This window comes from Salvelinus namaycush, chromosome 35, assembly GCF_016432855.1.
Source record: "Salvelinus namaycush isolate Seneca chromosome 35, SaNama_1.0, whole genome shotgun sequence".
Taxonomy (NCBI): Eukaryota; Metazoa; Chordata; class Actinopteri; order Salmoniformes; family Salmonidae; genus Salvelinus; species Salvelinus namaycush.
The window spans coordinates 3377576-3391058 of NC_052341.1; the positions used below are offsets into that span (position 1 = coordinate 3377576).

The 13483-nt window shown below is 43.3% G+C and overlaps 1 protein-coding gene across 1 annotated transcript; it reads left to right on the forward strand.

Moving 5' to 3' along the window:
* The first annotated feature begins 725 nt into the window (after positions 1–725).
* On the forward strand, positions 726–3406 carry LOC120029356 (dentin sialophosphoprotein-like). Its single transcript, XM_038974586.1, has 2 exons — positions 726–749; positions 1538–3406. Exons 1-2 carry the CDS (start codon positions 726–728, stop codon positions 3404–3406), a joined length of 1893 nt encoding a protein of 630 aa, XP_038830514.1.
* The last annotated feature ends 10077 nt before the right edge of the window (positions 3407–13483 follow it).

Sequence of the window (13483 nt, forward strand, 5' to 3'; positions counted from 1 at the left end):
CTCTCTCTCTCTCTCTCTCTCTCTCTCTCTCTCTCTCTCTCTCTCTCTCTTTCTTTCTCTCTTCAGGGGTTATAAAAGCTTCTCTCATTAGTATCATTACTCCCTGAGATAATATGTCTCTCCTCTCCCTACTACAGTATAATCCAGCACTAACACTAAATTGTATACTGTAGCTCACACACCATCCTTTCAATAACCAAATTACTGCCACCTGTGGTTTCATATTCTGTAAATGAAAATTACAGGCTTGTTAGTACACGGAATGATGTTTGTGTTTTAAGTGGGGCTGCGCCTTAAATTATGAATACCTTTTTTGCTTTGCCTGCCTCTGCAAATTTTTTCAACATCCTATATCCCAGCGTCACTTTTTAAACATGAATGTAAAAAGACAAACAAAACGGGTGAGTTTAAAAAGAAATGTGGAATCTGATTTAGATATGTTTAAGTGGTTTTCTCTCTTTCAAAAGTAGACCTCTCCCTTGAATATAGTTCTTCTCTGCATGAATATTTGTCGTCCAGAATCACTTACGGTGTGATTAACGTGACTGGAATGGAAATGTATTCCTGATGGCACTGACAGCTTCCACAGAGAAGGAGAGGAGAGGGGGATGAGGAGGGAGGGAGGGGAGGGAGGGAGGAAAAATCTCACATTTCAAAAAGTAAATATAAAGGGCAAAGCGTCTCCCAGTACTAACCAATTCTCTGACATTTTCTGTGTCAACTTCATGTGCCAGAGCATCGGATACAGGGTGGGGAAATTAACACCTGCCAACTGCCAAACGGAATTTGGCCAAAAAATAAACAGATTTTATAGGGCCCTACTTGCATGTTGCAGCACATAGCTAGGGTCAGCAAGCCAGTTCACTATTATTTATGTTTTATTGAACAATATACCAGATTACTTCTTACTAGTAGTACATGCTCACCTGTTTGTTGTTGTTGATGATGTTTAATTATGTCAAAAATATATATATATATTAGCTGGTAAAAAAATCTGATTGGCTGGTAGATTTTTTTTCCAGCTACCTGCCACAGTGGCTGCTGGACCAAAACATGTCATTTCCCAGATTGGATAAATGTGATTCTTCAAATAACATCACTAGTAGCTAGTCTAGCTGGTTTGCGGTTCAAGGATGTTTTTCTACATATATTTATCTTGCTGTCACTTTTGTTAAAAGTTTCACTTCTGTTAAGTGTCACGTCACATTAAAAAAATTAAAAAATGTTTTTAAAGAGTTTGGTTGGTGCAACCCGGTGCTTCATATTGGCAAAAGGAAGACCAAAGGATGAATTGCATAGCTTTTTCTGCTTCCTGCTTTCTACATTTATATTAATAATTTTTATAATAACCATACCTAAATCATATTTTTTTTTACCAGATATATGCAATGTAGTCATGTCAATTACTATTTAACATTTGTCTCTCTCGCTCCGTAAAGCTGTCAGTACATCCTAACACACTTAGTAGTTGTTTCCTTGAGATGGCCACAGATGAGATGAGGTGTCTGATGAGGTGTCTGCTGAGGTGTCTGATGAGGTATCTGATGAGGTGTCTGATGATGAGGTATCTGATGAGGTGTCTGATGAGGTGTCTGATGAGGTGTCTGATGAGGTGTCTGATGAGGTGTCTGATGAGGTGTCTGATGAGGTGTCTGATGATGAGGTGTCTGATGAGGTGTCTGATGAGGTGTCTGATGATGAGGTGTCTGATGAGGTGTCTGGTGAGGTGTCTGATGAGGAGGTATCTGATGAGGTGTCTGATGAGGTGTCTGATGAGGTGTCTGATAATGAGGTGTCTGATGAGGTATCTGATGAGGTGTCTGATGAGGAGGTATCTGATGAGGTGTCTGATGAGGTATCTGATGAGGTGTCTGATGATGAGGTGTCTGATGATGAGGTGTCTGATGAGGTGTCTGATGAGGTATCTGATAAGGTGTCTGGTGAGGTGTCTGATGAGGTGTCTGATGAGGTGTCTGATGAGCTATCTGATGAGGTGTCTGATGATGTGTCTGATGAGGTGTCTGATGAGGTGTCTGATGAGGTATCTGATGAGGTATCTGATGAGGTATCTGGTGAGGTGTCTGATGAGGTATCTGATGAGGTGTCTGATGAGGTGTCTGATGAGGTATCTGATGAGGTGTCTGATGAGGTGTCTGATGAGGTGTCTGATGATGTGTCTGATGAGGTATCGGATGAGGTGTCTGATGATGTGTCTGATGAGGTGTCTGATGAGGTGTCTGATGAGGTATCTGATGAGGTATCTGATGAGGTATCTGATGAGGTGTCTGATGATGTGTCTGATGAGGTGTCTGATGAGGTGTCTGATGAGGTGTCTGGTGAGGTGTCTGGTGAGGTGTCTGATGAGGTGTCTGATGATGAGGTATCTGATGAGGTGTCTGATGATGAGGTGTCTGATGAGGTATATGATGAGGTGTCTGATGAGGTGTCTGATGATGAGGTATCTGATGAGGTGTCTGATGAGATGTCTGATAATGAGGTGTCTGGTGAGGTGTCTGATGAGGTGTCTGATGAGGAGGTATCTGATGAGGTGTCTGATGAGGTATCTGATGAGGTGTCTGATGAGGTGTCTGATGATGAAGTGTCTGATGAGGTGTCTGGTGAGGTGTCTGGTGAGGTGTCTGATGAGGTGTCTGATGATGAGGTATCTGATGAGGTGTCTAATGATGAGGTGTCTGATGAGGTATATGATGAGGTGTCTGATGAGGTGTCTGATGATGAGGTGTCTGATGAGGTGTCTGATGAGGTGTCTGATGATGAGGTATCTGATGAGGTGTCTGATGAGGTATCTGATGAGGTGTCTGATGAGGTGTCTGATGAGGTGTCTGATGATGAGGTGTCTGATGAGGTGTCTGATGATGAGGTATCTGATGAGGTATCTGATGAGGTGTCTGATGAGGTGTCTGATGATGAGGTGTCTGATGAGGTGTCTGATGAGGTGTCTGATGATGTGTCTGATGAGGTGTCTGATGAGGTGTCTGATGATGAGGTATCTGATGAGGTGTCAGATGAGGTGTCTGATGATGAGGTATCTGATGAGGTGTCTGATGAGGTATCTGATGAGGTATCTGATGAGGTGTCTGATGAGGTGTCTGATGATGAGGTATCTGATGAGGTGTCTGATGAGGTATCTGATGAGGTGTCTGATGAGGTGTCTGATGATGAGGAATCTGATGAGGTGTCTGATGAGGTGTCTGATGAGGGGTCTGATGAGGGGTCTGATGAGGTGTCTGATGAGGTGTCTGATGAGGTGTCTGATGATGAGGTATCTGATGAGGTGTCTGATGAGGTGTCTGATGAGGTGTCTGATGAGGTATCTGATGAGGTGTCTGATGAGGTGTCTGATGATGAGGTGTCTGATGAGGTGTCTGATGAGGTGTCTGATTAGGTGTCTGCAGACTAGCAGTAATTTAATCTTTCCTTGGCACTGGTTGCATCCCAAATGGAACCCAATTCCCCATATAGTGCAATAACTGTCAAAGGTAGTGCACTATATAGGGGGGAGGATGCCATTTGGGACTGAACTGCTGCCTCACTAACAGCCTCTCTGCACGGGGGAAGATACATTTTTCAGCGGCTTTGATACAGATGAACACCTTGATAAACCTGTCACATTCTGTGGTTGGAAAAAACTTCACATCATCTAAACCAACTGAAGTGTATTATGCAGTCGATTTGGATCCGATCAATTACTGCACGATGAATCATTCACACTTACTGCACGATGAATCATTTACACTTACTGCACGATGAATCATTAACACTTACTGCACGATGAATCATTAACACTTACTGCACGATGAATAATTTACACTTACTGCACAATGAATCATTCACACTTACTGCATAATGAATCATTTACACTTACTGCATAATGAATCGTTTACACTTACTGCATAATGAATCGTTTACACTTACTGCATAATGAATCATTTACACTTACTGCATAATGAGTCATTTACACTTACTGCACGATGAATCATTCACACTGACTGCACAATGATTCATTTACACTGACTGCACGATGAATCATTTACACTTACTGCACAATGAATTATTCACAATTACTGCACAATGAATCATTCACACTTACTGCACAATGAATCATTCACAATTACTGCACAATGAGTCATTCACAATTACCTTACATGAATCATTCACAATTACCGCACAATGAATCATTCACAATTACCGCACAATGAATCATTCACAATTACCGCACAATGAATCATTCACAATTACCGCACAATGAATCATTCACAATTACCACACAATGAATCATTCACAATTACTGCGCAATAAATCATTCACAATTACCGCACAATGAATCATTCACAATTACCGCACAATGAATCATTCACAATTACTGCACAATGAATCATTCACAATTACTACACAATGAATCATTCACAATTACTGCACAATGAATCCACGCCAAAAAAAGCACTTATGTTGAATTTAATGTGATCTGTTTTCCATATTGTGTTGTTGCCATAGGAAGTTGTTGCTAGGTAAGTAGGCTATACAAACAATCCCCCAGGTGAAATATCATATTGTATTCATTGTGTGTGTGTGTGTTTGTTTTTTGACTTCCTTATTATCATAATAGTTACTGTACCCGTTGCTGTTGCCTACTAACAGCCTCTGGTGTTAACTTTTGCCCTGGGTGACCGTATAATTCCCACACCGGCAGTCTTGAGTCATGACAAATAACACATGATCGTTAAGTCATGGTAACTAGGCTTCTCCAAAAACTGCACTCTGATGCTGCTGATGGTCATTGGTAGCCTACCAAACTCGCAAATGGCCGGTCGCTAATGGCCTGGTACTCTGTTGCTCTGTTGTCCTTCTAATCACTCTGATATCAATGCAAATTATATCGAAAAATCAAATCAAGCACTTCACGAGAGCCCTGCAATCAGCGTTGGGAGTGGAATAGGATCACCTGTTGCATAGCAATAGCCAGCTCCTCATAGCTGGTTGATGCATGGAATGAAATATGTGTTCCTATAAGCCCATGTTGCTCAACATTTCTATAGGCTAGACCTACTATATTTATATCTTCACTTTCCTAATAATAAGCACATAGCTTCTCTTTACAACTGGACCAGCCTACCTGGCTGGCGTGAAAATAAACGTCGGGGAAAAAGCGTCCTCCATTTGCTATTCCAGTACATACGGATGACATGTATTTATGCCACTGTTCCTCCAGGTGCATTATAATGGCCCATTCTAAACCAGAACTAATTTCACACGTATGTTATTTAGTATACAGTATGTAAAGAGAAGATTCAATTGAGAATAGTCTCATGGTGAGAATATGATCACTTGTGTATGATGCCCAGCATGTGCAGTCTAAGGCAAGAAACAGTGTATGCATTTTTTTGTGGGGGGGGGGGGGGCTTTTTTCAAACCATAGTCACAATGCATCATGTGACCTAGCCCATAGACCTATATGTTTTGATAAGGATGTGTATCACAACTAAAGTGGCCAAATAGTTTACCATAATTGGCCAAGGACTCCTGGACCACGGTTGGAGTGCCAATAGCCTACAGAGCCTAGGGAAACATGACTCCTGGAACATGACCCATGACCCCTGGAACACGGTTGGAGTGCCAATAGCCTACAGAGCCGAGGGAAACATGACTCCTGGAACATGACCCATGACCCCTGGAACACGGTTGGAGTGCCAATAGCCTACAAAGCCTAGGGAAACATGACCCCTGGAACACGGTTGGAGTGCCAATAGCCTACAGAGCCGAGGGAAACATGACTCCTGGAACACGGTTGGAGTGCCAATAGCCTACAGAGCCTAGGGAAACGTGTTCTTATAAGCCCAGTCATTGTGTAATCGTATGTAAAAACAGAGTTTCCACTGGCCAGTGGTCACTTTTTCAAAGAGGATCCCAGCTTTCTCGTGCTGTTACATTTATTGTTCAATTCTCAAAATGAAGCACATTAATCCACTTTACAACCTGTGTAGCTAACCTGGCATATTAAAAACGTGGCCAAGGGAAGGATTTCCTCCATTTGACTCCACTACATTCAAGTGCTTGTCAAATAGTGAATGAGAGACTGATGAAGTGCATGCAGCCTGCGTAAGAAACAGAGCAGAGATCCATGTCTTTCATGAGATTTTATTCAAATCATCATTAGAGTCACATCATGCAGCCTTACAATATATTAAAAATCACAACATATAGCCTAACATTTGTATCTATGTGTGGAACCTCAGAGATGCTAAACACATTTACGGTAATTAACGGTAAATTACCATGAGACCGGCAGTTATTTGCATGACAGTTACCGGCTGACAAAAATGTCATGACTGCCACAGCCCTACTCTCCATTAGCACTTAGAGTGTTACAACCACTTTTCCTTTGTCCAAGGTCTCGGCCGACCTCTTTAGACTGGTTTTAAAGGCCGTTTGGGAAGCGTTTGGAGGTGCTAAAGCTCACCGGCTGGAGGGAGGAAGGCAGTGGCTGGCTGGTAGCGTTGCTTAGGAGCTCTGTCACTCTGATATCTTCCCGTTAGGCTTTCTTTGATTTCCCTCAAGGTTCCTCACTGTAAATAAACAACCACACTGCTATGATTGTCTTAGAAGAGACTTGTTGTTGGATGCATTCTAATAAAAATATGATAATAAAAAACTTTAAAAAATATAATGTAAGGTAATATGATCATTTAGCAGACGTTTTGAATCCAAGGCGACTTACAGAACTGTCAACATTGACAGTAAATGTTTCCCATGTTGGAATCAAATCTACAATCCACCATTCTCTAAAGCACAATGCACTGAGCCACTGGAACCACATGATCAAACCACAGCGTTATTCATGGTCCACCCTACTGTGAGCCACTGATAGAGACATTCCTGCTGCTCATTGTACATCATGATAAGTTACTAGTAAAGGAGGCATGACAGGTGTGTTTTTTTTATCCCTCTGATGATCAAAGGGAGGCTCAATAGAGAGTTGTGTTAGTCTCCAGGGTTATCCATTCTGTGCAGATACTGTCAAATGGCACCCTATTCCCTACATAGTGCAGTACTTTTGACCAAGGTCCATAGGGATCTGGTTGAAAGTAGTGCACTACTGTCTATAGGGAACAGTGTGCCATTTGGGATGTAGCCAGGGCCTGCTTCATGTAGAACCCACCTAGCCTATCCCCACTCCTCGTTTGGGATGTAGCCAGGGCCTGCTTCATGTAGAACACCACCTAGCCTATCCCCAGTCCTCATTTGGGATGTAGCCAGGACCTGCTTCATTTAGAACACCACCTAGCCTATCCCCACTCCTCATTTGGGATGTAGCCAGGGCCTGCTTCATGTAGAACACCACCTAGCCTATCCCCAGTCCTCATTTGGGATGTAGCCAGGGCCTGCTTCATGTAGAACACCACCTAGCCTATCCCCACTCCTCGTTTGGGATGTAGCCAGGGCCTGCTTCATGTAGAACACCACCTAGCCTATCCCCACTCCTCGTTTGGGATGTAGCCAGGGCCTGCTTCATGTAGAACACCACCTAGCCTATCCCCACTCCTCATTTGGGATGTAGCCAGGGCCTGCTTCATGTAGAACACCACCTAGCCTATCCCCAGTCCTCATTTGGGATGTAGCCAGGGCCTGCTTCATGTAGAACACCACCTAGCCTATCCCCAGTCCTCATTTGGGATGTAGCCAGGGCCTGCTTCATGTAGAACACCACCTAGCCTATCCCCACTCCTCGTTTGGGATGTAGCCAGGGCCTGCTTCATGTAGAACACCACCTAGCCTATCCCCACTCCTCGTTTGGGATGTAGCCAGGGCCTGCTTCATGTAGAACACCACCTAGCCTATCCCCACTCCTCATTTGGGATGTAGCCAGGGCCTGCTTCATGTAGAACACCACCTAGCCTATCCCCAGTCCTCATTTGGGATGTAGCCAGGGCCTGCTTCATGTAGAACACCCCCTAGCCTATCCCCACTCCTCATTTGGGATGTAGCCAGGGCCTGCTTCATGTAGAACACCACCTAGCCTATCCCCACTCCTCATTTGGGATGTAGCCAGGGCCTGCTTCATGTAGAACACCACCTAGCCTATCCCCACTCCTCATTTGGGATGTAGCCAGGGCGTGCTTCATGTAGAACACCACCTAGCCTATCCCCACTCCTCATTTGGGATGTAGCCAGGGCGTGCTTCATGTAGAACACCACCTAGCCTATCCCCACTCCTCATTTGGGATGTAGCCAGGGCCTGCTTCATGTAGAACCCACCTAGCCTATCCCCACTCCTCATTTGGGGTCAGTATTGGGACTTGTTCTCTTTACTATTTATACTGTGGAGATACTATTGGTTTATCTGTTAAAACTTGTAATATTCATCTGTATGAGGACGACACTGTTACAGTGCATTGGGGAATGTACTCAGACCCCTTGACTTTTTCCACATTTTGTTACGTTACAGCCTTATTCTAAAATGTATTAAATCGTTTTTTCCCTCATCAATCTATGTACACACAATACCCCATAATGACAAAGCGAAAACAGGTTTTTAGAAAAAAGATTGGCGAATGTATATAAAAGACAAACCTGAAATATCACATTTACATAAGTATTCAGACCCTTTACTCAGAACTTTGTTGAAGCAACTTTGGCAGCGATTACAGCCATGAGTCTTCTTGGGTATGACGCTACAAGCTTGGCACACCTGTATTTGGGGAGTTTCTCCCACTCCTCTCAGCAGATCCTCTAAAGCTCTGTCAAGTCGGATGGGGAGCGATCCTGCATAGCTATTTTCAGGTCTCTCCAGAGATGTTCGATCGGGTTCAAGTCCGGGCTCTTGCTGGGCCACTCACGGACATTCAGAGACTTGTCCCGAAACCACTCCTGCGTTGTCTTGGCTGTGTGCTTAGGGTCTTTGTCCTGTTGGAAGGTGAACCTTCGCCCCAGTCTGAGGTCCTGAGCGCTCTGGAGCAGATTTTCATCAAGGATCTCTCTGTACTTTGCTCCATTCATCTTTCCCTCAATCCTGACTATTCTCCCAGTCCTGTCGCTGAAAAACATCCATACAGCATGATGCTGCCACCCCCATGCTTCACCGTAGGGATAGTGCCAGGTTTCCTCCAGATGTGACGCTTGGCATTCAGCCATTTTTGGTTTCATCAGACGAGCGAATCTTGTTTCTCATGGTCTGAGAGTCTTTAGGGGCCTTTTGACAAACTCCAAGCGGGTTGTCATGTTTATTTTACTGATGAGTGGCTTCCGTCTGGCCACTCTACCATAAAGGCCTGATTGGTGGAGTGCTGCAGAGATGGTTGTCCTTCTGGAAGGTTCTCCCATCTCAACAGAGAAATCATAGAGCTCTGTCAGAGTGACCATCGGGTTCTTGGTCACCTCCCTGATGAAGGTCCTTCTCCCTGGATTGCTCAGTTTGGCTGGGAGGACAGCTCTAGGAAGAGTCTGGTGGTTCCAAACTTCTTCCATTTAAGAATGATGGAGGCCTCTGTGTTCTTGGGGACCTTCAATGCTGCAGACATTTTTTGGTACCCTTCCCCAGATCTGTGCCTCAACACAATTCTGTATCGGAGCTCTATGTACCATTCATTCGAGCTCATGGCTTAGTTTTTGCTCTGACATGCAACTGTGGGACCTTATATAGACAGGTGTTTGCCTTTCCAAATCATGTCCAATCAATTGAATTTACCATTTTAGAATAAGGCTGTGATGTAACAAAATGTGGAAAAAGTCAAGGGGTCTGAATATTTCTGAAGGGACTGTATGTATGCCATTGCCCCAACTGTTGGTTTAAAACGTGGTGTACTTAATGTCAGCAAGACTCAATATATATTGTTCTCTAATTCTCACAAAAATGTTTCAGATGGACAACGTAACGGATGGACTACATATCCCATCGAAGAACAATGACCTTGATCAATCACTCCTGTGAACTCTCACTGAGTGAAATGACTGAAACGGGCCCTCATATCAGCCAGCAAAGCTGTAGTGGTGTGTTCATTTGGCTAATGTAGCAGAATCTTGTTATTTCAACAAAGTGGTGAAGCAATCATATCATTTCTCCACAGACGGATGACATTGCAGAGATTTCCAGGAGGGCCCAGAGCCTGCCCAAGGTGAACAAGAAGAGACAACGAGTGCTGGTCTTCACTCAGGGTAAGGAGGATACTGTGACCACTATCGGTAGGCAAACAAACATATTTTTCTAAATTACATTTTGGTTCTTAAAGCCTACAGGTATGATGCTGTTATAACACATTGTAAGACTTGTCTAATCAGTTATAACCATCTCATAATAATCCTAACTAAATACCAGCCGTATTCTATTTTTAGGTTGCTTCTCTCCTCCACTGTAGGGAACTTATAGCCTCGTACAACCATCCTGATCTTGCGAGTCTATATGGCCCCTGAAAGGCGTCTCTGCCCTTGACTCCAACCCCATATCTCACAATTTCAGAACATTGCCTTAAATACATACTGATAGACGACTGCTGTTTACTAGTCACTGAATCGCAACAACGTTTCCTTTCATGTTTAACTTGACAGTTGACACCGAATGTTTTCAGAGAGAAAATTCAAAGTCTGTGATAAACTCTCCTGTCATTTAACGTGTAGTTAGACATGTTTACCTTGAAAGTCTTTCGCTGTGTCCCAAATGGCACCCTATTCCCTATATAGTGCACTACTTTTAACCAGGCTCTGGTCAAAGGAAGTGCACTGTAAAGAGAATAGGATGCCCTTTGTGACACGCCCTTTGTGATAAGCTATTCTGACATTCAAAGAATCAGAGAGGTTGGAAGGGATCACGAGCAGGCATTGATTCGTGTTTTTTTTTTTTCGCTCTTAGGCTGATTCCAGAAAGTCCTTAGTGATTTAAAAGTGTCAACTCTTTCTTTTTCACACCTCTCTCCTTTTCCCCCCATTAGGCTACACTACAGTATAACTGCTATCCTGGCATATTTGTTACCTGTGTTAGTGGACATTAAAAGGGAGGTGTCATCGTAACAGGACAGAGCAGGGCGTGGGGGTTGCAGCGCTGCCTGAGGTAAAGCTATGTGGGGAGAGATGATGGTTTCTGATTACAGCCTTTGTTTGGAGCCACGGGGTGTCTCTCCTCATTGCCCTTGCAGTTCAGACTACTGACACGATGTGCACAGGAGAAACACACACTCACTAACACACAAACACACACTAACCTACACACACACAGTCACCTACACACACTTAAACACACCTACACACACACAGAGTGCACGGCGGAGGTGGGGGGGTAGATAGCCTCAATTCAAGACTGGAACATATCCCTCGTCTCAGAGGACTGTAGGCAGGAGAGACATAGCAGTACTGGAGCTGGTAATATACTACCCTTAGACACAGATATAATCTGAAGGTTACAGTACTACTACCCTTAGACACAGATATAATCTGAAGGTTACAGTACTACTACCCTTAGACACAGATATAATCTGAAGGTTACAGTACTACTACCCCTAGAAACAGATATAATCTGAAGGCTACAGTACTACTACCCTTAGAAACAGATATAATCTGAAGATTACAGTACTACTACCCCTAGAAACAGATAAAATCTGAAGGTTACAGTACTACTACCACTAGAAACAGATATAATCTGAAGGTTACAGTACTACTACCCCTAGAAACAGATATAATCTGAAGGTTACAGTACTACTACCCCTAGAAACAGATATAATCTGAAGGTTACAGTACTACTACCCCTAGAAACAGATATAATCTGAAGGCTACAGTACTACTACCCTTAGACACAGATATAATCTGAAGGCTACAGTACTACTACCCCTAGAAACAGATATAATCTGAAGGCTACAGTACTACTACCCCTAGAAACAGATATAATCTGAAGGCTACAGTACTACTACCCCTAGAAACAGATATAATCTGAAGGCTACAGTACTACTACCCCTAGAAACAGATATAATCTGAAGGCTACAGTACTACTACCCCTAGAAACAGATATAATCTGATGGCTACAGTACTACTACCCCTAGAAACAGATATAATCTGAAGGCTACAGTACTACTACCCTTAGACACAGATATAATCTGAAGGCTACAGTACTACTACCCCTAGAAACAGATATAATCTGTTTAATCCTCAACTTCAGACTGAGGATTAAACACATACCTTCCCATATGTCTGCAAGGTGAATTCGTCATAATGTATGTAGTATTAGGCTAATATTTATTATTCAGAATATGTATAACGTTATTGTTAAATCATATGTCATAAGGGGCGTTCTTAACCAATGTTACAGTGTAAATGTATGCACATAACCTTTAAAACTTGCATTGCTGTGTGTGTGTGTGTGTGTGTGTGTGTGTGTGTGTGTGTGTGTGTGTGTGTGTGTGTGTGCGTGCGTGCGTGCGTGCGTGCGTGCGTGCGTGCGTGCGTGCGTGCGTGCGTGCGTGCGTGCGTGCGTGCGTGCGTGCGTGCGTGCGTGTATTTTTTGTGTGTGAGTGAACATTCCTTTTATTCACGTTGATGTTCAGCAGAGCCAAATAAATGTCAATGTAAAAAGATAATTAAAGATGTTCATTTCCCAGAGGCGGGACTCTAATAAACTTGTTCGTAATTTGTACCCCTGTCAGGATTTGATCATTTGCCAACCTCTGAACGTCACATTAAACCATTTTACAGTGATTAAGGACAGAGGGAAAAAAGAGAATCCCCTTCCCCTGTGGTATAATTGCCAGAATAAAGAGATGTTATTGTAACTGCCACAGCCAGTCTAGCCAGTGAGGCAGCCACACTCTGAAAATGCTACGTTAAAAACAACCCAATTTAGGTAAATATTGGACAGAACACAATGTTGGGTTATTTTAACCAAGCCAGTTGGGTCACTTAGTTTGGTTGTTAGGTTATTGAGCTATAACCCACCGGTTCAGATCAGAAGACTGGAGGCGTGGCTTAGTGGGGGCGTGGCATGCAAATAGTTATTTTTGGCCACCCGTGAAAGTAAATTATATTCTGGTTAATCTGTTCTGTTGTATTGTCACCACATGTTATGCTGCATAAATTCTGTTTATTTTCAGCGTGTGTAGTTTATAAAGTATTTAACTCAATCATCGGTGTGATCACTCTAGGTGGTGGTTGTTTTCGTTTGGGACCGCGCCGGTTATGGATCGCATGGATTAGTAACAACATTGTTGCGAAGCTTAGACATACAAACCAACAAACCATCGGACGGTCAGACAGTACACCGGCACGCCTGAAGACCACAGCTAAGATCTCTCTTGTTCTCTTTCTCTCTTTCTCTTCCCTCTATCGTTCCAGTGCGTTACCCTGCAACAGACGTTCTATTTTTCAAATGCACTTCCCATTGAAGTTCATTAGAGCTGGACTATTATTGCCCTGCCAGAAGTATTTGGGTTAACATTTTAGTTAAAAGGGAGGTTGCTTGCAAGTTGTGTATTGTTATTTGAACTGTATT

Coding starts and splice junctions, on each gene's coding strand:
- LOC120029356 (XM_038974586.1), top strand. CDS start 726: ATGTGCCAGAGCATCGGATACAGG. Junction 750..1,537: donor GCCAGAGCATCGGATACAGG/GTGGGGAAATTA, acceptor GTGTCTGATGAG/GTATCTGATGAGGTGTCTGA.